General features: G+C 34.7%; 2 protein-coding genes across 2 annotated transcripts in view; one reads left to right on the plus strand and one right to left on the minus strand.

Moving 5' to 3' along the window:
* LOC138330519 (sex peptide receptor-related protein 2-like) lies at positions 1 to 3,415 on the plus strand. Its single transcript, XM_069278087.1, has 2 exons — positions 1 to 27; positions 2,027 to 3,415. Exons 1-2 carry the CDS (start codon positions 1 to 3, stop codon positions 3,413 to 3,415), a joined length of 1,416 nt encoding a protein of 471 aa, XP_069134188.1.
* Positions 3,416 to 5,187: 1,772 nt separating this feature from the next.
* LOC138330520 (ATP-binding cassette sub-family C member 9-like) overlaps positions 5,188 to 25,253 on the minus strand; it is a 47,727-nt gene continuing 27,661 nt past the window's right edge. Inside the window, exons 28-34 of the mRNA XM_069278088.1 lie at positions 23,941 to 24,061; positions 23,441 to 23,480; positions 17,641 to 17,940; positions 16,195 to 16,298; positions 14,251 to 14,300; positions 12,731 to 12,877; positions 5,188 to 12,258 (exon numbers count right to left, since the gene is read on the minus strand). Coding sequence (XP_069134189.1) covers positions 12,118 to 12,258; positions 12,731 to 12,877; positions 14,251 to 14,300; positions 16,195 to 16,298; positions 17,641 to 17,940; positions 23,441 to 23,480; positions 23,941 to 24,061 — 903 coding nt within the window. The 3' untranslated portion in view covers positions 5,188 to 12,117. The remainder of the gene's footprint in view (positions 12,259 to 12,730; positions 12,878 to 14,250; positions 14,301 to 16,194; positions 16,299 to 17,640; positions 17,941 to 23,440; positions 23,481 to 23,940; positions 24,062 to 25,253) is intronic.

Genomic DNA, 25,253 nt, shown 5'->3' on the forward strand with positions numbered 1-25,253 from the left:
ATGGCAGGGCCTTATAACATGTCATGGGTACGTATAATTGTTTGTTTTGTTTATTGGCGTTTTATTAAGCTTTGATGAAAATAAACCAGCCATTCAAACTCAATTCACAGAGATCTGATAATTGGTTACAGTTTAAATTATTATCCTACCCACCGGCAGATTGCTACAGATCATTTTAGACGTTTTAGGGGTCTAGATAAAAGTCGGTAAAATTCGTATTCTACATAGTACTATTCATACAATCGTATTTAGTATTTCAAATTGAAACAACCTTCTGAATTAACTATGGGATTTAGATGGAAGACGAATTATAAGATATACATGTATGTAAATATCAAGTTCCATACATTGGCGAGAAACTTTAATTAAACACACAATGGCATTCTATACACATTATCATAAGAAATTATGTATAGTTGATTTTCTACTTTAATAATGCGTTTTTCTTTCAGATATTAGGGTAAAATATTTCACATTTGCGACGTGAATGGCTCGGTTAACAGCCAATATAGAAGTTTCTGGATATCACAAGACGCGAACGTGTCCTTTTTAAGTCTAACACAGTAAAGTGTATAACAACGTGTATAAAATCCCAGTATACGTTTAACCAAATTGTCTCGTTGTGTATTGGAGAAATCTTTTACTTTCTTTGCTCAGTTTGACAACACGAGATTAACAATATCAAACGCTTAAAGATGCTCCACCGCTGACAAATGGTATTTTTACACTATCAAAAACAGGAGCAGACAATTTTGTATTTTTCTTCAGTTAAAAAAGTTACTTACTTCACACCATTACCACCATTGAAAAGTTTGAGCTTCTAATTTTACTTCAAGTTAAAAATATGAAAAATAATTAATTGGATCCCGAAAAAATTCCGTGGCACTATATCTTATATGTAATGAAGTAATGATTGCGCATACACCAAAGGCAAGACAAATTATTTTATGTTATTTTTTGTGTTGATTAGGCATATATATACACGATTAAACACCAATTATTGTTCAAATGATGAATATCATTTATGCTCTGTCGGCGGTGGAGCATCTTTAACCGTATAGAAAGTCTCGTGTTTTTGCGTCACTATTAAAGCAAAAGGTCACAAGCTCAAAGATGCTCCACCGCTGACAAATGATATTTTTTCACTATCAAAAACACGAGCAGACGATTTAGTTTTTTTCTTCAGTTACAAAAGTTACTTACTTTACACCATTACTTCCATTGAAAATTTTGAGCTTTCAATTTAACTTCAAGTTAAAGTTATAAAAATAATTAATTGCTTCCCGAAAAAATTCCTGGCACTATATCCTATATGGAATTCAGTACTGATTGCGCATGCACTAAGGGCAAAATAAATTATTTTATATTATTTTTTGTGTTAATTAGACATATATACACGATTAAACACCAATCATTGTTCAAGTGATTAATAGCTTTTATGCTCTGCCGGCGGTGGAGCATCTTCAAAGAGACCTTATATATAATTAGATATCTTGGTTTGAAAGAGTCCATAGTGCGTTTTCATTAGTCCAATATCCTTTAGCTATTATAATGTTTATTGTTCAAAAATCTCCAATCTTGTTTACCAATATTGGGGGCTAACCGTGGTTATATTTTTTTTCTTAATATACTCCAACTTGCACTCTCCTTCTAAATTTGACACGTCCGGCAACTCAATGATTTTAAACTAAATAATCCAAACTTCACATGGACTAGCATATTTATCCAGTATAACATTTTTTTCGGATTATACAGGTTTTGATTAGCATCAATTAAGAAGGAAAATGCCATACAATTATGCCGGAGTACACGGCGATCTAAGTTAGACAAGAATCGGTTTTGACAGGTTATATTGTACATGTACATGTGTTTCATTAAGGACATTATAAGTATGATGCATATTTTATTGTTCTAGGAATGTACAGCATGGTAAACTTGTATGTGACAGAGCAGTGCAGTCACGTTAACATTATATTTGATCTTTTTATGGTTCCAGGAATGTACAACATTGTAAACTCTGAGACAGAGCAGTGCAGTCACGTTAACTAGAACGCACGGGAAGTTTGGCATGGAGCAGGGAACGACCTCTCGTCAGGTCAACCACATACTGACAGAAGACGACATTAACAAGGAAACGTTTATTGTAAACTTTCATAAGATATTCCGTTACGACTTCGAGATCTATATCTACGGTTATGTCTGGCCATTGTTAGCCGTGATTGTTGCAACAGTGAACAGCACCCTGTTGTACATATTTGCCAAAAGACACTTTATGTCCAGAAACGTGACGCATCTCCTTATAGGGATGCTTTGTTTATTTGACACGTTGACGCTTGTCATTCCATCCCTTGCCTACGTCTATGTTTTTGTATACATGGGCATCGTGTCATATTTGCCATACGACCTCTGCTCTATATGGTACTTCTTAACAGACATGGCATCCACAATATGTCATAGCACCGCTAACCTTTTGACAGTGACGCTAGCGTTCCAACGTTGCCTTAGCGTTACCTATCCGCTACAAGTTGGACGCTGGTGTACCACTCAAAGAACAGTCATCGCTGCAATTATTTGTTTTGCAATTTGCGTTATACCGGAAACGATAAACTCCTTAATGTTTGAACGAAAGAGCGTTGATGTAAGATTAAAAGACAATAAAACTATTTCAGCGTGTTCCTTGGAACCTCTGATTGACGATGTCACGATCGCATACATTCCACACATCTTTGTATGGCTTTTGCTCTTCAAGGTCATTCCATGCATACTTCTCATCGTGTTCGGCACCATCATGATCCGCCAGTTGCGGAAGGCGACCAAGGTGAGATCGTACCTTCTGCACGGCAAATCTTCGTCAGCACATCACCAGAGAAGAGAGGCCAAACTGACGGTCATGATCGGCTGGGTGATTGGGATATTACTTGTATTGGAAATTCCTGGATCCATTTTGGTGGTTTTGCATGTAATATCAATGGTGTTTCATGTTGATATTATCTGCCGGGAAGACCTTGAAACGATCTTGGCCGTATTGTATTTAATAGTCATCTCGACGTTTGTCTCGAATTTCGTCATATATTACGTCAACTGCGAGGAATTCCGGACATACTTTAATCACATGATTACGTGTTCCAAGAAACAAAGAGACACCGGCACAGTTCACTCAAAAGCTTCAAATGTTTCGATCATTTCTGACACATCTGAAGATGGGAGCATGTCGGCACTCCACATGAGTACATATCGCACATTGGAAAACGTGATAGATCAACGTAGTCCTACACAAACGGTAAAAAACGGAGACAATGCTTCAAACAAGAAAGTTCTTTTCCGACAAAATACATCTGAGAATTCCCAGAATGGCACCACATGCGGTGTACCAAAAAATAACAGTTCATTAAATCAGATGACATCTTACTTATAATCTCACCTGAAAAGAAGTGGTCGCATGGCGCACTGTCACAATTCGCAGGACTGATTGACTGATTGTCGCAATTCGCAGGACTCATTGTCGTTCTTTGCTTGGCGCAGTGTAGCCTCTCGCATGGCGTCCTGTCGGTCTTTGCATGGCAGGGTCGCCTAAGCGGTAGAGCCACATGGACGAATTTAGCTACCATAAATAAACGTGTTAGGACAATAAATATGAAAGTAATAGAAAATAATAATATAAATTTTGTCGTGCGCGGTCATTTTCCATAGGTTCTTAGAGCGGTCTGAATACAAGTTTGACTTAATTAAAATATCGATTTTATGTATTTGTATTTTATCGACATATAAACTTGCGTGATCAGTGAACACGTCTTATTTAGTTCCACGACTCTTTGGTCGATCCTGAAAATAAATGAGGTCTATTTAAGACATAGATCTTTGTTTTGATGTTTGAAAGTCGGTATTGGCTTATGATCTGCTCCTGTTTCCGTCAGTACCTGTAAGCAGAGCGTCGCCAACTATCAGTAATTTTAGAAGCTGTCCTCCGTTTACATTAAATCTTAGTTGTCGGAATCGTTCTCGTTTAAACAGTGCACGATTGCTTCATTGAACGTTCGTAGATTCCCAATTCAGTAAGATCCTTTTGCCTTCTAAAGTCTTAGTCACCAGAAACTTGTTAGTATATCAGAAAACAGCTGTTGGTAGTGCTACTTAACCTTTGTCCACCCCTGTTCGATGGTTTAAACACGTTCGCAGGAACTCTTTTTGGATGTTGGGTCAGTATATTGGGTGATCATCCCTACTTTCCGACCGTTGGTTGGCGCAGATTGGACAGTAGCTGATGGTTCCAGCTACTGTCGCATCTGCGCAATCTCATCCAACAGGTTCCTCTTTATGCTTTCTTTCTTAGATCTATCAAGGCAATTTTCTTCACTATGGCGCCGAGGGCTTCATTCTCCACCATCTCCAGCATGACTGTCTAGAGAGTCGTTGACAATCCACCTCTACAGAGAAGTTCTATCTTTGCTATTCATTCCTTCCGTATTCGTCAGTCAACTCTGCATTAATCTTCCTTTTTCCTCCTCTTGAACAGATCGATATCTTGACATCCAGGGCACATTTCTTTTCAGACATCATGACCAGTCTCTTATTAGTAGAAGATAGCACATGGGATCCCTGAAGAGTTTTCTCACTCACAGATCCACTAGCTTCTCCCACCTACACACACGATCCAGAACACCCAGACCGGTATTCCTTGATGATTTTAATGGTATTTCTCTACCCCCTGGATAAACGATACCCTTTTCCGTCTTGATCTATTCCACAAAGATATTTTTGATGTCCAACTGTATAGCCCTGTTGACTTGACAAGAAGCAACGAAAAACTGCTACACATCTTTAAAGATAATCTCATAGATCATCAATGGCTAGGATAGCTGTTGCAGTAGACTTTGTCAGACTATCCACACCTAGAACATCCCTCTTGGCGATATTCCCCAGTCCTTCACAAAACTGCTGCTCTACCTTGAAACTGATGTTTGGAGTCTTTTAAGATATCTACGTATAATATTCCTGATTCATCCAGATTATGTTTTCATAAAGTCTTTGTTGAGTAAATTCAAGGAGAATTTTACGAATCCACATGTCCCGATTTTTGCATTATATCCTATTGGCTATGTGTATTGATAGTTGAGTGAGTTCCTCTGCTTGAAAAAATTAAGCCTGTCATTCTTGCACAATTTTGTAATAAGGCTACAAGACATTAAATATTGTAATTTCGTTTATTTCAAATGATATGATGTTGTTTGATTATCTACTACATGGAAATCTGTGGAAGACCCACATAGTTGTTTAGATGACCGCACAGACACATATACAATTGAATAATGACTGTATACAGATGGGATATTTCTGATGTTACTGAATATGCAATGTCTGATCTAAATACTTACATTTTTACATAATATCATTCTGCCACCAGTGGCTGAACACATAATTGACAACAATGAGACTGGTTTATAATATAATAGCACACCTTCAATATGAGGAAAAAAAGAAAATATATTGTTTACTTTTTAGTAAAAACATTACATCTTACCTAGTGACTGTATACAAGTCACGAAAACGTTTTCTTCTACTTTCACTTTCCCTATGATTATTATTGATGTCATGTGATCAACTTTCAATGTTACTTTCACTTTCTCTATGGTTACTGTTGGTATGTGATCATCTTTTCATTTTTACTTTCACTAAATTTACTATTTGTACAGGATCAACATTTGTGTAGTTTTACATTCTGTGATCGACCTTTTGCTTTACTTCCACTTTCTTTTCCAACATTTATTGTGTAAGAACTAATTTTTCACTTTTACTTATGATTATTGTACATATGTAATGAATTATAAATCATGTCACATTCATTATCATCAGCCAAATACACCCACAAATATTCCACAATATGCTAAACAGGCACAATTTTCACCATTCATTATTAGAGCTATTGTAAACCAATTTTCTTTGGGTGTAATGTACTTTCGCAAATTTCATGACAAAGTCGATTTGTGAAAGCTGATCTCTGCAAGTTAATACTACATCTTATGGTCGAAGGAATTTTCATTAAATTTTTTAAATCTGTTGATGCTAATGTTTACAAACTTTTTTTCAAAATAAAAATAGCGAAATTTAGAAGCCATGAAAGGAAGTTGATTTGCAGTATAATGTAATATCGATGTGAAAGTTATGAAATGATGTGCACCGAAAATATTTAGATCCAATATACTGTTTCCAGTACTTACACCATAATATCCAAATATAAATGCAAATTCTTACATCAGGTAAAAGGTAAACATCTTATGTTTATACCTTCAAAGAAGACTATTATTATATACCATTCAATACACAATTGGCAGTTATGTTTGTATAATTCTAAATGCTTTTGATTCTCATGTAGATGTATATTAAGCTCGTACACACAAACTGAAGTACCAGTTTTTCTTTCCATAGTAATAACGGCAAACCAATTTATTTTTGTGCAAACATCAATTTCTTGTTTTGGATATGTGCCACAAAATTATGGCAATTTAACTTCAACAGTTCTAGCTTTTGAAAATGACTTGATTTTCTACATCTTCAAATTTGAATGAATTTTCGCAGTTTCACTTTGACCTTGAGATTTTGAAATTAAATTGCATACAATATATATGTAGATATTTTACAATCGTTTTGGTCCAAGCCAGCCTTCCCACTACTAACTTTAAGGTCAAATATTGTTACCGTATTCGACCCAATAGGTGCCCAGGGCGTTTAAAATTGAAATAAATAAGAGGGCACTTAATAAAACCAAATTTGGACTAGCCTTTCATAAAATAATTGCCAAAAGTAAATCAATTTGCCAAAGAAATCAATAAGTGTTTTTTATATTTTCTGTATGCATTTAATTTTAAGTGAAATTGAGGCCTAAAAAGGGGGAGGAGCGCTTATAGGGATATGGACGCTTGATGGTCGAATACGGCAGTGGAAATTTTTATAAAGGTCAACAATATATATAACTTAAGGTTACATCAATACCTAGCACATATGGTTAATGACTCATGATAACCTGATACCTAAAAATAATATGCATACATTCAATCTTACATAGGAAAGGCCAAAATATTTGAATTCTTGAACATTCACCTTCTAACTAGCTATTAAATACTTCCAGCAGTGTCCAGCAATATAATGGAAGTTTTGAATTTATATGCCTTACATTTATAACCAGTATAAGATTAACAATTTCAAAATACCTGTTATATGTAAATACAATTCACCATAGGCTAACATACCATACTCTCCCCAATAAGCGTCCATGTCCCTATAAGCGCTCTCCCCACTTTTGAGGCTCCACTTTCAATTGAGCGGGCATAAATAAAGACCAAAATTGTATTGGTTTGCAAAATTTTTGTCTTATTAAGCACATTTTCATTTTGTAAATGCCCTGGGGGCTTATTGGGTCGTATAAGGTATGTGTTTTCAGTGAGAGGTCCAAATATTTCTGGTAGTAGTAACACCTTAACATTGATCTGAACTTTACACATGTTTAATACTAATACACCTCTACAGGTAATTTTCACATCAGCCTGTTTTAAGCAAAATTAAACAAATGTCGTTTAAACAATATAAATGTCAGCTAAACAAACATTAAGCTAAAAACTGATTTACAGTAAGTCGTAATTTTTCATATAAGTTATAGGAGGAGAAAAAACTTTGACTTAAGTCAAATCTGCATTTTTGAGAAATTGGTACAAGGTCTTTATCTAAAATTTGGCTGACTTTTTCAATTGAAGTAAATCTCATTAAAATCCAGACACTTATATGTGTCCCCTAATGGTTTTTTTTTCCGATGCTCTATGAATCCAAAGTTATGAATTTTAATCAGATTGGACTTGTGTGCAAAAGCTGTACATATCAAGGTAGATGTCTGATAAATAACATGATTTTATTCATATTTTTTTTTTCAAAATTCATGTATCCGGGTAATTTAAATAATGAATATGAAATATTTCTGTTTTAAAAACTGAAAAATAAACTTAAACATCAATAAATACTGAGGCACAAACCATTTTCAAAAATGTTTTTCATAAGTTTTTGATTGTTAATGGTCTATGACTAGATATATAAAAAAATAATTCATGAATTCATGTAAACCAAATATACAATGCTTGAATACATATAATGCATAAACAATTAATGTAAATAAAGTAATACCGACAAAGGAGTAATAACAGTAAATGATACCTAAACATTTGATATCTCACTAAAAAAAATAATGAAACAGGAGTGTGACAGGGAGGAGCACTATACACTTGCCTTTTTAAAAATAATATTCCATTTCAAATATTTTTATTGTCAATGACAGAGGGATGAGATGTCATGCATTGTCTATACAAGTCTTCTCCCTAAAAATAATATTAACCAATTATTAGGTGAATAGAAATACCAAACATATTTATCTGTCATGTTTGAAAGAAATAGGCTGAAAAGTGAGGATGATCGACATATGGAAATATAAACAAAGGGCAATAACTCTTGAGTAAAAATCCACAAATCCAAATATGTGAAAATTAAGACATCACTCGGAAAACAACAACTTAATACATGTGAACCCTGTCGTTTTTAAGTGAGCAACCAGTATTAATATCGGTGGCAATATCATTGGATAATTATCAATAACTGATGAGGTGTAAATGTACCAGTTATATAAAAGACAGGTAAATGAAATAAAAAAACAATCAAATAAATAAACAAAATAAATAAATGAATAATTGAAATAAGGTATAAACAAAAGTAATTTCAAAATCTGTAAGGAAACACAACTAAATAATCAATGATTGAAGTCTAAAATAAAACGCATAAAATAAATAAAGCGCAAACAATAGCATCCAATAAGTGCCCAGAGAGTTTAAAATTGGAAAAAAAAAAAAAAAAAAAAAAAAAAAATAGATGGTATTTAATAGGACCAAATTTGGACTAAATTTTACAAACTTTTGCAAAAGAAAACAAATACAAATACCTACACAAGTTTCATAGTTTTACAGATAGTCTGTATTGAATTTCAGTAAAGTGAAATTGAGGCCTTAAAAAGAAGGAATGGGCACTTAAAGGGGTGGGGTCGCTTATTTGGTGGAACAAGATTCTTGATTAGAAGTAAACGTAGTTCTTACATCAAGATATACTTAGTAAGACATCAGTCTTCTTACAGGTTAATTCTTTATCATCACCTGGATCAAATTAACAAAAGTAGGCAGTGATATTGTCACAATATTATCTTACTACTTTGACAACACAATTCTAAACTTAAATCTATAATCTAGATCAAAATATATAAATACAATATATATGAAATTAAAAATGTATTACAATAACTACATATGTATATTATATAACTATATTTCAAATGTAACTTGTATGAAAAGCAAATCATTACAAAAAAAAAATAATAGAACAACAACCAGACTTGTTTACATTGAAAAAAAACTAAAGTAACAAAAAATGTTATAAAAATCCTATATCAATTATTGACTTTGGCAAAAACATAAATTATAAAGAAATGTTTTGATTACATATTTGTATAAATCTACTGATAATGTTACAGATCTTCATATCTCATCTGCCAAAAATTTGAAGTCTACACACTTTAACCACATCAATTACAGACAGATCATGAGCTGACTCGGACAACCTCGATCACACCGACTACTGTAGATATCCCGACAACCTACCGCGGTAGACCACCTTGACAACCACAAAATCAACACCCTAACAACCACATGTATACTCACCTCAACAGCCTCTATCACAAAGATACTCTGACAAGTTACCATGACAACTGGATGCCAACAAACTAAATCAACTTGACAACCAGACACCCCAAATTTCTTTATTACCATGACGAATTGAATCATTTTGAAAACCACACACCCAAACAAAATCATTCTATCGTCCACAAACATCAGTCTCAATCACCATGGCAACCACAGAACCTAAAAATCTAAAACAACCAGAAACCTGCATACTCTCACAAACACAACACATTACCCCAATCGACCGTTTATAACACCCTTACAATGAAATGACCAGTAATGCTATGGAGTCAAGAACTCCAATATTTCTCTTTAAGAAAAACAGTAGACTGCCAACTGAACTAGTGTGACAAATTATGAAATCATTCCCGATACGCCAATGGTTATGATAACATACACTCTATTTAGAAGAAAGAGACAGTAAATTCAAATCAAATGGCCTACTTATTTTCCGTTCTTCTAAGAAGAGAAATCTTCTCAAAAGATCTCCCAAATTTAAAAGCTTAAATAAGTAGATGAACTACATATCGAATGAATGGAAGTAATATTCTAGAAATAGAAGATGGCAATTCAACTTAGGCTGCGGCATATTCAGGATGTAATGAAGCTTACTTCAAGGTTTTGTTGAGCAAGGGTGTTATACTTTAGGGCAACAAATTATGAATGGACGGATATATTTCAGGCCCTAACACATGTACATTTTAACATAACACTTTCACACAAACTTATAAGACTACTTCCCTTAATACTTTAAACATTTGAAAGCACTAAATTCAGGGAGATAACTCACAATCAAGGACAGATAACTCACAACAAAGGGGAAGTAACTCTCTAGAAAAGTACCGTAAGATTTTAATTTGAACTACAAAAAACTTGAAATAAATAAGATATGGTAGCATAAACTCATTCACCCCTGAAATTTCAAGTTAGACTGGTATTGTCTTTGATGTAGAAGAGCCTAAATGTGTCTTCCGGGGTAAGTAAGTTAACAGATAAGCATATCGAAGAATTATCATTATTCATGATTGGCTATATCTTAATTTTATGAACAATTCTGCAACAATAAATTTCCAGAGCATACAACTAAAAAATTACTAAACTGTAATTTATGTTTATTAGGATCATAACTGCTTTTTATTCCAATGTAAATTGTTAAATAAAATTGTGTAGGTGGTACCCAGTGAACAAATCTGTAATATCGGGAGGGAAGATATTTTACATTAGAGCAATCTTCAATTACAGCTGAATTTAACACTCATATTCACAACTTATTAGGATTTCTTATGAACGTTTTGCAGAACACAATGACAGTCTGTAACTTTAAGCACTAGTCCGATGCCCACAACAAGTAATTTTAAGGTTGGACTAGTGCCAATGGTAATGAACTAGTCCAATTGGACAAGTCGCTCCACAACCGATTAAAATCAGAAACTGTACTAAATTTACAAGATTCAACATGATTTTGTGAAAATTTGTGTTTACCAATGCATCTAGACAGCAACTTGGGTCGAAAATTGTAATTAAATTGATCATGACTAAAATGCTGAAGCAAAGCAACTGTAAATCTAATTTTGACTAGTGACTAAATAGTTGGACAAGTAAAATTTTGGGATTTACAAACCCAAATGACTAGCAGCGAAAACAAGTAACGTCACAGACTGCACTGAATCATGACATGTAATTATCACATTTGCTACTAAACAGAAACTAAATCTTCAGATTGATCATAAAAAAAGAATATTGTGTCGAAGCTTGTATTGCAAATAACTAAGATTCATCTTTACAAGTGAATTGGTAAAATTAGTTACTGCTCTACTGACTACTGAACACCAACTTACTTTCGCTTGCGATTTATTTTTCATGATCAAGTTAAATTTGCATTAGTTAATCTGTGCGAATTGATATCTTTCACAATACTTACACAACTAAATTCAAATGTATTTTCATTTCATTTTAAATCTGCCAAACTCAATCTCCGCGAAAATGTTTAGAAACAGAAATCGTGAAATTTAATTGTCGCGAAAGAAAGTTGGATTGACCAAAAGTATGATTTTCTTTCAATGAGAAGAGGTAGACTCTACTATAGAACTCTCAGGTCATTAATAAATTTCCTGGCCTACATAGATAAAAGGGGATTGTCTCTGGCCCTTAATTATGTATGTCTTAAAATTACAATACTGTTATTTTTTCCTTTTTTTTTTCATAGGTGAAATTCCTCCACCCTGTGCCACCCCTTACCATGTGTGTTTTATCATAACACTTAAAATAAATACAAAAATCAAATGTAAACGGTATTAATAATCTCCATACCATAAAAACACTATTTAAACTTGATAAAGACAAACATTTGGGGTCGTTATTTTTTAGCATGGTGGACTAGTGAGTAAAAGTGTGAGTCTGTGTCCTCCAGAAGCTTGTCGGGAGTATTAAGCTCCACTATATGTCCGTTGTCCATCACCAACACTCGATCGTACTTCAGTATGGTTGATATGCGATGCTAAGAAAATAATGAAAAAATGATAGATAAAAGTCAAAAATGATGAAAAAATGATAGATAAAAGTCAAAAATAAAGAAAAAATGATAGATAAAAGTAAGTATTTTTTATGTTGATCAATAGAAAATCAGTTAAAAAAGTCACAAATGTTAAATGTTTCTGTTTCCATTCTGTTAAACACTCAGAGGATGAGGATATAGTAAGAGATGATTTTAATTCAAATTTAACTCATTCCCCCCTGAAGACTCATTTGAACTCTTCTAATTTAAACCATGAAACAGTTCATTATAAATTTTCAGAGTGGAATGATTTAAATTATTTGCAGCTAAATTACAAAGTGAAATATCAAGATGTAACATCAGACAATACTTGTGTTGCTTTTTTCACAATTGTTTTATTTTCATTATATAAAGGGTATCAAGATAAGTTGATAACAGGGTAACATAGAACAGCTTATAAGGGGAGATAACTCACAGCGATAGTGATGACAGTGCGATGCTGGAAAGCGGTGGATATCACATTCTGTAGCTTACTGTCAGTCTCCAGATCTATGGAAGCTGTTGCCTCATCTAGAATCAGTATCTGGTTTTCTCGGAGGAATGCTCGAGCCAAACAAAAGAGCTGTAAAAACAGAATCAAAGTACTGAAAGTACTGTGCTTGGTCAAGATGATATACAGAAACACAGGTCAAATTCCATCAACATGTCCTCACTTAAGGAAATTATTGAACTTCGAGTTGTCCATTAAAATATAGCAGATAGATGTAAAACTCAGGATTTTTTTTTATCTGAATTATTTTCTTTTCTTCCCTGTAGAGAATTTTAATTTATTATAAAATATTGATTAATTAAACTAGTGTATGGTCTCATTCTTATTGACTAAGCATAAAAAACTGTTTTGTCTCCATCTGATACATTGTAGTTCAGAATCTTGTCTGATCTAGAAATGTTGAAATACAATTACAGCCTTTAGACAATAACAATCCAGTCAAACCTCGATGTTTCGAACTCTGATGAATCAATTTTTCTTGCTGTAGCTTTTTGCTTGGTCCCAAATTTCTACGCTATATAACATTACTAACTAACCCATGTATGAATCAAAGTTTTATAAATTGAAGTTCTCGATGTATCAAACTTTTTTCATGGACCATTTGTTATAGAATCATAGGTAACTGACACTCGATTCAAATAAAACAGATATAGATCAGGTGTTCGCCGATGCCCGGTGGCATACTGTCACACCTAGGTGTCATTGACGGCCCTTCGCCAGGCAATAGGGATTATGACAGCTTGTGTTGCTTGCTTGATATCACCACGGTAATTAATATCACTGATCAGGCCGATATCTGGAGCTTTGTTTTTTTACAAGCTGCGTTAGTAAATAATTAGTACAGCAAAGATACAGTTAGTCGTTTTTGATGTTTGCCACCGCCATTGGTAGCGGTTTGTAGAATTTACGAAATGGTAAATAAGCCACATAATTAGTAACTCATACTCAAACTGTTACATTCCAAAACTTTGGCATAAATACTAGAGCAAATCAATCATTCTAAATCGAATTATTTTGTAGGTATTGTAGTGCTTTCGGTTCCTCCTTTTTAGTTTCGTTTTTACAACATGTTTTTGTTTTTACATTCATTTTGTAATATTAACCATCTCCTCAATAGTCACCACATGTACATGGGTTAGGGTAGTACGTAAGTCTTGTTTATTATATATTGCTAAGGATAGCAATACATTGATTAATTGTATACTTCATTTTTATTTTGTTTTGTTTGTGGTAAATACAATGATTATAATGTTTACAGAACAGAGACGACATGTACACAACTACCACTGTGTGACAGTTGGTCATGGTAAAAACATTTAACCGTGAATAATTCGAAGTCTCGATGTTTCTAAGTTTTTGTGTTGGTCCCATGAACTTTGATACATCGAGGTTTGACTGTACATAGTTTAATGAACCTGAGAAACACATTAACTGTTGAGGATTACCTGTTTCTGTCCAACACTGAAGTTTTCTCCTCCCTCCGATACAAAAGAATCTGTAAAGACAAAGAGCACAGAACTTAGAGTAGGATACTGTTTATTTACTTGGTGTATAGCCTCAAGAACAAACACGTCCAACCTTCTCAATTTCTTTTTACTTCTATTTATTCCATTAGAATCCCCATCTCTAATAAAACGCCCCCCAACCTATTTTCTTTGTTATTTTTCCAGTCAAAGTCACAAAACCTCCGATCAAAATGACAAATGCTCACACAGTAAAGGTAATAAAACACTGTATGAAGTATTTCTTGCGTCTGCTATATGAATGTACTGTGGCACTTTCTTCACCCATGTGCTCCCATGATGCACTGCGCCGGATCTTACGTGTAAACAAGCATAGCAGCTTTGTTACCGACATGGCCTCTGACACGCTGATTGCAAGCTTAGGTAGTGTGATATGTTAGGAATTCAATAACTAATGATTTAATGGCACATTTTGTGGCAAAATGCTAGTGATATGAGAAAACTCACAGCCTTATCAAAGTGTCTAGTTAGAAATTGTCACGATCGTGGGATCGAGATCAACCTTGTGTCGTTTTCTGTACACATGTCAGCAAGTTACCAGCTAAATGATCCAATGCTCATGATCAAGTAAAATTGTTTTCAAACATCCAGGCTAATTATCCTATTTATTTGTTAAACAATGTTTCAAAAATGAACTTACAACATTGTTGGGGTATAGGTGCATTTGATATAGTTTTTCTGACACATTTTTGAGTCTGAAATTTTGTGTTCTATTAGACGTCCTCGAACTCTCTTTGAAAAAATTCATGCCCGTGGGGCTTCTAATAGAATAAATACCGTATTCAAGTTTGGTTTGTTCAGTTTTAGGATCATGTATGGATGTGTCAGGTTTAATGCTGGAGGAAAGCCGGAGTAACTGGAGACAAACCACCGAACAGTGGTCAGTATATGGCAACGGTCCCACATGGGATTTGAACTTGTAACACATAGGTGGAGAGTTTGAGGTCATATGTCGTGACATCTTAACCACTCAGCCACTGTCTCTGTCAAGTTTGGTATTTTTCAAATATTTAGACTTTAGTGAAAAGTTTGGTTAGATCGTACAAAATACAGTCCTTTTGAGTAATGGTATATGGGATTGAGTTAACATGGTCTAACTGTCTTTTCAAGTCAAGTCTCCTTGAATGTTAAAACAATAGCTGATGGCTTCCTTACTGAAACCTTCATGATGTCACATACTATTCAAAGCAAATAGGATAAGATTATAAGACTCTTTCATATGTGGATATGAAGGATAGGGATATTCTACCCGAGGGTCACAAAATGTAGTAAAACCCGAGGGTCACAAAATGTAGTAAAACCTGAGGCTTGCCACTCATTTGTGATATTTTGAAAAAAATATGTTGTTTGCATCTTTTATAGTAAAACCAGTCAAGTTTGTGAAATTTTTTAAAAACATTTATCGAGAAAATAGAAATTTTGTTGACGCCTTGACGTCACGAGGCTTTATTGTATGGGTAGCCATGCAATACAGCCTCAGGCGACATGAGTGTATTGCCCTAGACCAGCCAGTATTACACCCGTAGATATGAAAGAAAATAATTGTATATCTGTGTACATAACATCTGGGTCAATTTTTCACTAACCTAAAAATGATTTTACAGATTTATTTGTAATACAAAGATACAGAAGCCAAGAACTACAGAATCTATATTTGATATTCTGTATTCGCATATTACAGAGTTATCTGCCCTTGCGGGTAGGTATTGATTGTGACGTCATGTGTTTGCGAGCGTAATGTCATACTTTTTTTTTGAAAACGGAGTGACATTGTGCCCATAAAATTATGACATCACAATTGATACTTACCCACAAGGGAAATAACTCTGTAACATGCAAAGAAGGAATAGGTCATGTTGGTTCTACCTAGTTTTTCTGGTAAGGCTGAAATGGTTTCCTTGAGCTGTACTGTTTCCAGGGCCAGCCACAACCTCTCGTCACTGATGTCTGAGTTTGGATTTAGGTTGTATCTGTCAGTGAAATAACATAATACAATATCATTCCTAGTCAATCTAATTCCACCTTCTTTATTTTTAGAATTAAACCTTTTATGTGGGTGATGGAAAGATTGGTAGTCATGTAGAGCCCCTGCTTAGAAAGTCAAGTCACAGACAAAAAGTCTTATTAAAACATGAAAATTAAAAGCTCATTCTTAATCAGTCATCCTCAACATGTGTAGCATGAAAACCATGACTAATCAAAGCAAACCTTTCTTTATTGATTTCTGTATGTTGAGAGATTTAACAAGAGGCCCAGAGGGCCTGTATCGCTCACCTGGTTTGTAATGCCAAGTAATGTTCTGAATACAAGTTCATTGTTTCTTTTCTGAAGGAATTTGAATATTTACATCTAATTCCCCTATTGGGCCCCACCCCTCCTGCCCCCAGGGGGTCAGAGCCAAAATTTATACAAGTTCTGTTCCCCTTCCCCAAGGATGTTTGTGGCCAAATTTGGTCACAATCCATGCAGAACTCGAGCTCTAGGACAAGTAGCGATTTATAGGATTTACCTCAAATTCCCCTATTGGGCCCCCCTCCTGCCCACGGGGGGGTCAGAGCCAAAATTTATACAAGTTCTGTTCCCCTTCTCCCAAGGACGTTTGTGACCAAATTTGGTTAAAATCCATGCAGAACTCTAGGACAAGTAGCAATTTATAGGATTTACCTCTAATTCCCCTATTGGGCCCCCCCCCTCATGCCCCCGGGGGGGTCAGAGCCAAAATTTATACAAGTTCTATTCCCCTTCTCCCAAAGATTTTTGTGGCCAAATTTGGTCACAATCCATGCAGAACTCTAGGACAAGTAGCGATTTATAGGATTTACCTCTATTTCCCCTAATGGGCCCCGCCCCTCCTGTCCCCGGGGGAGTCAAAGCCAAAATTTATACAAGTTCTGTTCCCCTTCCCCCAAGGATGTTTGTGGCCAAATTTGGTCACAATACATGCAGAACTCTATGACTAGTAGCGTTTTATAGGATTTACCTCTATTTTCCCTATTGGGCCCCGCCCCTCCTGCCCCTGGGGGGTCAGAGCCAAAATTTATACAAGTTCTGTTCCCCTTCCCCCAAGGATGTTTGTGGCCAAATTTGGTTACAATCCATGCAGAACTCTATGACTAGTAGTGATTTAAAGGAAATGTTGATGGACGGACGGACGGACAACGGACAACGGACGCCGTGCCATGACATAAGCTCACCGGCCCTTTGGGCCAGGTGAGCTAATAAATTATGTTATACATTTCAGAGATATTCTTAGAAACTGGATGGATAGTTAGGTATATTCCCACTAAAATAGGGTTGACCAATAGAATTTACCTGATTGTCCCTGCGAACAGAACTGGGTCCTGTGGAATAATTGCGAGTTTGGACCGCAGCTCCGGGAGGGAAATCCTCATTGTGTCCTTTCCGTCGATCAGGATCTGACCGTGGCAGATATCAATCATCCGGAAAAGACTGAGTAGAAGGGAAGACTTACCACTTCCTGTACGGCCACAGATGCCAATCTGTAAAAGGGGAATAACTTTATTGAAAGGGGGATAACTCTTCATCTTACAGGAGGAAATATGGTAAAAAGGGAGAATTGAAAGCCTCAACTTTATTGAAAGGGGGATAACTCTATGGTAAAAGGGAGAATTGAAAAGCCTACAGGGGGACTTACAGTAGGAAATATGGTAAAAAGGGGGAATTGAAATAAGGGAATTACTCCTTCTCTTACACGAGGGGAACTGTGAATGAACTTGAAACGTGGGGGATAACTCTTTTTCTTACAAGAAGAAAAAAACTATAACAATGGGGAATAACTTGATTGAAAGAGGGATAACTTCTTCCTTCTTTTGTAGACTAGAATACTCATGTTAGAGCGGATAATTTGCTTTGTGTTAGTCTCTTATGATTATATGCTTCTGGGAGGAATAATCTAATCACAGGAAGACTAGCTCATGAACAGGAAGAACAGCTATGTTCTAAGTAAAAAAAGCTCTATTTATGAGAACTGTTGAGTGGTCTGATTATATTGGGAAAATGCTAAGCGAGTCAATAATCATGATTTTACAGGGAAATCAATCCTGTTTATCAGGGGTAAGATTGGTATACAGGGGAAGCAACTCTGGTCAAACAAATGTAACAGTAATTTTTTTAATGATAAGTTTGATCTGGTTTGTTAGGCTATAAACAGTTAAGAATGACCTCCAATGTGTGTAATGTATTGTAGTATGTGAATGTGTGTAATGTATTGTAGTCTGTGAATGTGTACAATATATTGTATTCTGTGAATGTGTGAAATGTATTGTGGTCTGTGAATGTGAATGTGTGAAATGTATTGTAGTCTGTGAATGTGTACAATGTATTGTAGTCTGTGAATGTGTGCAATGTATTGTAGTCTGTGAATGTGCACAATGTATTGTAGTCTGTGAATGTGTACAATGTATTGTAGTCTGTGAATGTGTACAATGTATTGTAGTCTGTGAATGTGTATCATGTATGTGTAGTCTGTGAATGTGTAGTCAATGTATTGTAGTCTGTGAATGTGTACAATGTATTGTAGTCTGTGAATGTGTACAATGTATTGTAGTCTGTGAATGTGTACAATGTATTGTAGTCTGTGAATGTGTACAATGTATTGTAGTCTGTGAATGTGTGCAATGTATTGTAGTCTGTGAATGTGTACAATGTATTGTAGTCTGTGAATGTGTACAATGTATTGTAGTCTGTGAATGTGTACAATGTATTGTAGTCTGTGAATGTGTACAATGTATTGTAGTCTGTGAATGTGTGTAATGTATTGTAGTCTGTGAATGTGTACAATGTATTGTAGTCTGTGAATGTGTACAATGTATTGTAGTCTGTGAATGTGTACAATGTATTGTAGTCTGTGAATGTGTACAATGTATTGTAGTCTGTAAATGTGTACAATGTATTGTAGTCTGTGAATGTGTACAATGTATTGTAGTCTGTGAATGTGTACAATGTATTGTAGTCTGTGAATGTGTGCAATGTATTGTAGTCTGTGAATGTGTGCAATGTATTGTAGTCTGTGAATGTGTGCAATGTATTGTAGTCTGTGAATGTGTGCAATGTATTGTAGTCTGTGAATGTGTACAATGTATTGTAGTCTGTGAATGTGTACAATGTATTGTAGTCTGTGAATGTGTACAATGTATTGTAGTCTGTGAATGTGTACAATGTATTGTAGTCTGTGAATGTGTGCAATGTATTGTAGTCTGTGAATGTGTGCAATGTATTGTAGTCTGTGAATGTGTACAATGTATTGTAGTCTGTGAATGTGTACAATGTATTGTAGTCTGTGAATGTGTGCAATGTATTGTAGTCTGTGAATGTGTGCAATGTATTGTAGTCTGTGAATGTGTACAATGTATTGTAGTCTGTGAATGTGTGTGCAATGTATTGTAGTCTGTGAATGTGTGCAATGTATTGTAGTCTGTGAATGTGCACAATGTATTGTATTGTAGTCTGTGAATGTAGTGTGCAATGTATTGTAGTCTGTGAATGTGTGCAATGTATTGTAGTCTGTGCATATATTGTAGTCTGTGAATGTGTTGTACATGTATTGTAGTCTGTGAATGTGTGCACAATGTATTGTAGTCTGTGAATGTGTACAATGTATTGTAGTCTGTGAATGTGTACAATGTATTGTAGTCTGTGAATGTGTGCAATGTATTGTAGTCTGTGAATGTATGCAATGTATTGTAGTCTGTGAATGTGTGCAATGTATTGTAGTCTGTGAATGTGTACAATGTTATTGTAGTCTGTGAATGTGTGCATGTATTGTATGTGAACTGTATGCAGATTGTATTGTAGTCTGTAAAATGTGATTGTGCAATGTATATTGTAGTCTGTGAATGTGTGCAATGTATTGTAGTCTGTGAATGTGTACAATGTATATGTAGTCTGTGAATGTGTGCAATGTATTGTAGTCTGTGAATGTGTACAATATATTGTAGTCTGTGAATGTGTGCAATGTATTGTAGTCTGTGAATGTGTGCAATGTATTGTAGTCTGTAAATGTGTGTGCAATGTATTGTTAGTCTGTGAATGTGTAGCAATGTATTGTAGTCTGTGAATGTGCACAATGTATTGTAGTATGTGAATGTGTGCATTGTATTGTAGTTTATGAATGTATGCAATGTATTGTAGTCTGTGAATGTGTACAATGTAGTTGTATGTGCACAATGTAATGTGCACAATGTATTGTAGTCTGTGAATGTGTGACATGTATTGTAGTCTGTGAATGTGTACAATGTATTGTAGTCTGTGAATGTGTACAATGTATTGTAGTCTGTATGAATGTGTGTACAATATATTGTAGTCTGTGAATGTATGCAATGTATTGTAGTCTGTGAATGTGTACAATTTATTGTATTCTGTCTGTGAATGTGTGCAATGTATTGTAGTTTATGAATGTGTGCAATGTATTGTAGTCTGTGAATGTGTGCAATGTATTGTAGTCTGTGAATGTGCACAATGTATTGTAGTCTGTGAATGTGTACAATGTATTGTACAGTTTGTGAATGTTACAATGTATTGTAGTCTGTGAATGTGTACAATGTATTGTAGTCTGTGAATGTGTACAATGTATTGTAGTCTGTGAATGTGTACAATGTATTGTAGTCTGTGAATGTGTGCAATGTATTGTAGTCTGTGAATGTGTACAATGTATTGCAGTCTTATGTGCACAATGCAGTCTAGTATGTGAATGTGTGCATTGTATTGTCAGTTCTGTAAAAAATGCAATGTGTCAATGTATTGTAGATCTGTGAATGTGTATACTAATGTATTGTAGTCTGTTGAATGTGTGCAATGTATTGTAGTCTGTGACATTGCACTGTGACAATGTATTGTTAGTCTGTGAATGGTGTGTATAGTGTTGTGCAATGTGCACAATGTATTGTAGTCTGTGAATGTGTACAATGTATTGTAGTCTGTGAATGTGTGCAATGTATTGCTAGTCTGTCGAATGTGTTTGCAATTGTATTGTAGTCTGTGAATATCTGTGTGCAATATTATTGTAGTCTGTGAATGTGTGCACATGTATTGTAGGTCGGGTTGATTGTTGTACAATCAATGGTTATTGTAAGTCTGTGAATGTGTGCAATATATTGCAGTCTGTGAATGTGTGCAATGTATTTGTAGTCTGTGAATGTGTGGCAGCTATGTATCTGTTGGTCAGTAAAATGTGTGCTCAATTTATTGTAGTCTGTGAATGTGTGCAATGTATTGTAGTCTGTGAATGTGTGGCAAATGTATTGTAGTATGTGAATGTGTGCAACAATGTATTGTGTCTGTATGATGTGTGCAATGTTATTGTAGTCTGTGAATGTGTGACAATGTATTGTAGTCTGTGAATGTGTGCAATGTATTGTAGTCTGTGAATGTGTACAATGTATTGTAGTCTGTGAATGTGTGCAATGTATTGTAGTTGTGAAATGTGTGCAATGTATTGTAGAGTCTGTGAATGTGTACATTATATTGTAGTCTGTGAATGTGTAACTTAAGTATTGTAAAACCAGTCTGTGAATGTGCACAATGTATTGTAGTCTGTCTGTGAATGTATTCTGTGATTAAATAGCAATGGTATTGTAGTCTTTGAATGTGATACAATGTATTGTAGTCTTTGAATCGTGTGTACAATGTATTGTAGTAGTGTGAATCGTGCACCAATGTATTGTAGTCTTGTGAATGTGTACAATGTATTGTAGTCTGTAATGTGTGTGCAACTGTATTACAAGTCTGTGAATGTGCAATGGTTATTGTAGTCTGTGAATGTGCAGCAATGTATTGATAGTCTGTGTAATGTGCTGCAATGTATTGTAGTCTGTTTGAATGTGTGCCAATTGTATTGTAGTCTGTGAATGTGTGCACAATGTATTGTAGTCTGTGGTAATGTGGTGCAATGTATTGCAAGTCTTTGAATGTGTGCAATGTATTTAAGTCTTGGTGATTGTGTGCACATTGTATTGTAGGTTCTGTGAATGTGTGCATACCTGTATGTGTAGTCTGTGAATGTGGGCAATGTATTGTTGTTTATGTATGTGTGCTATGTTTTGTAGTTTCTATGAATGTGTGCATTGTCATTGATAAGTCTAGTGATCGTGTGCCATTGTATTGATTGTCTGTGAATGTGCCAACAATGTATTGAGTCACTGTGAAATGTGTACAATGTGTACAATGTATTGTAGTCTGTGAAGTCTGTGAATGTGTGCAATGTATTGTTGAATGTGTCTGTGAATGTGTGCAATGTATTGTAGTAAAAAAATTGTGTAATGTAATAAATGTGTTTTATACTCGAAAATTGACAATGAAAGTAAATTATTGAAATGCATTAGTCTGTTTAATGTTGAGTTCATGTGTAATGCATTGTATGTTGACTCATAAGTCGTATTTAATTTGTAATGTGAAGTAATTACTATACAAAGACAGATAATAAGAAGTAATTAGAATCTATCTGTAAATGTTTGATTGTACGGTGACAAGTCATACAAGTTGAATTGTAACTACACTTTTGAATGTGTCCACAATTTAAATGACTTACAATGTGTACAGTAAATGTATGTACAATGTATTCCTACAATTAATCATCTTGTTCTTGAAATTTTTGTAAATCCCTTATAATGCATGATTGCTAATATGTACTATCAAGGTATGTACATGAAGTGAAGGCAAAATTTTAATAAAGGATGTTACTGAAAATCTCCATATTGGGGCCACTCAGCATCTTAATTTGTACAATTATTCCAGAAGGGAATACACACAAGTAATGGATGTCTACATTCAGTGAGGTAATCTTAGTTACAGAGTAAGTTCTTTAACATTAAAAACAAAACCCTTTTAAAACATTCCCTCAGGCCCCATATGAAATTTGTGACGGTATCTATAATACACATTTATATTGATACATTTTCTGCCAGTCCAAACTATCTTTGATGCTTTGCGAAGTCGTTTTTAGATTTAAACTTTCTTCATATGTCAGCCCCCACATTTACTGTTGTATCTGATATACATTAGATTGAATGATGCTTCATTGACAACAGGGTATAACACTTTACCTTTCTCAAGATTTTCTTTCCTCGTAACGAAGGCTCATTACGGACGCTTCTATCTCCCATTCTCCGGCCACGCTTTATCCACAACTAAGTTACCTAATAAGGAGATGAAAAAGATCAAAATCTTTGCTTCTGAAAAGATTAAATCATGATGGTATTCATAAGAAAATTGATATTTTAATGAACAATATTAATCATCTTTATTTTTTTGCACTTTACAGAAAAAACAATCAGCAAATAAAATAATGATTTCTGATGAAATATAATTTTAGCAGATGGATATGTAGATTTCAAATGTAAATTAACACCGTGATCAAAAGGTTTGGACTCAAGTACAGATTAATTTTTTTTAAATATTTTATCACTTGTCAGTCAATACTCCTGTCAACTGTAAATGTAACATGTGATATTTTTGCCTTCACGACCAAAATCATGATATTCTTATAAACAATTAAAACTGTTATTTGACATAGTAATTACATAAATATAACAGACAAATAAATAAAAATTTCAGAGCTCTTTTATGACCTGACCGATACTTATTGTCCAGACTAACCTTCAGGATGTCGGACTGGTTCAGTTTCGAGTCTAGTGTATTCATCGACTCTTTCAACAGAATTCATCATCATTTCCGTCTCGGCCGAGAGTCTCACAATCCAGTTCAAATAAAACGAAACCTGAAATAAACATAGAAGTATCATTGCATGTTTCTTAAAAAGTTATGTATACAAGTAAGTTATGTAATACTGAGGGTGTTTACTTACAAGTAAATTATAATACTGCATATGTAATACTGAGGTGTACTTACAAGTACATATGTAATACTGAAGGTTGTACTACAAGTATACTGAAGGTGTACTTACAAGTAAGGCATATGTAATACTGAGAGTGTACTTACAAGTAAGACATATGTAATACTGAGGGTGTACTTACAAGTAAGGCATATGTAATACTGAAGGTGTACTTACAAGTAAGACATATGTAATACTGAGGGTGTACTTACAAGTAAGACATATGTAATACTGAGGGTGTACTTACAAGTAAGGCATATGTAATACTGAGGTGTACTTACAAGTAAGACATATGTAATACTGAAGGTGTACTTACAAGTAAGACATATGTAATACTGAGGGGTGTACTTACAAGTAAGGACATATGTAATACTGAGGGTGTACTTACAAGTAAGACATATGTAATACTGAGGGTGTACTTACAAGTAAGGCATATGTAATACTGAGGGTGTACTTACAAGTAAGGCATATGTAATACTGAGGGTGTACTTACAAGTAAGACATATGTAATACTGAGGGTGTACTTACAAGTAAGACATATGTAATACTGAGGGTGTACTTACAAGTAAGGACATATGTAATACTGAAGGTGTACTTACAAGTAAGGCATATGTAATACTGAAGGTGTACTTACAAGTAAGGACATATGTAATACTGAAGGTGTACTTACAAGTAAGGCATATGTAATACTGAAGGTGTACTTACAAGTAAGACATATGTAATACTGAGGTGTACTTACAAGTAAGGCATATGTAATACTGAAGGTGTACTTACAAGTAAGGCATATGTAATACTGAAGGTGTACTTACAAGTAAGACATATGTAATACTGAAGGTGTACTTACAAGTAAGGCATATGTAATAATACTGAAGGTGTACTTACAAGTAAGGCATGTAATGTAATACTAAGCATATGTAATAGAAGGTGTACTTACAAGTAAGGCATATGTAATACTGAAAGTGTACTTACAAGTAAGGCATATGTAATACTGAAGGTGTACTTACAAGTAAGGCATATGTAATACTGAAGGTGTACTTACAAGTAAGGCATATGTAAGGTACTTACAAGTAAGATATGT

This window comes from Argopecten irradians, chromosome 9 (genome assembly GCF_041381155.1).
Source record: "Argopecten irradians isolate NY chromosome 9, Ai_NY, whole genome shotgun sequence".
Classification (NCBI taxonomy): Eukaryota; Metazoa; Mollusca; class Bivalvia; order Pectinida; family Pectinidae; genus Argopecten; species Argopecten irradians.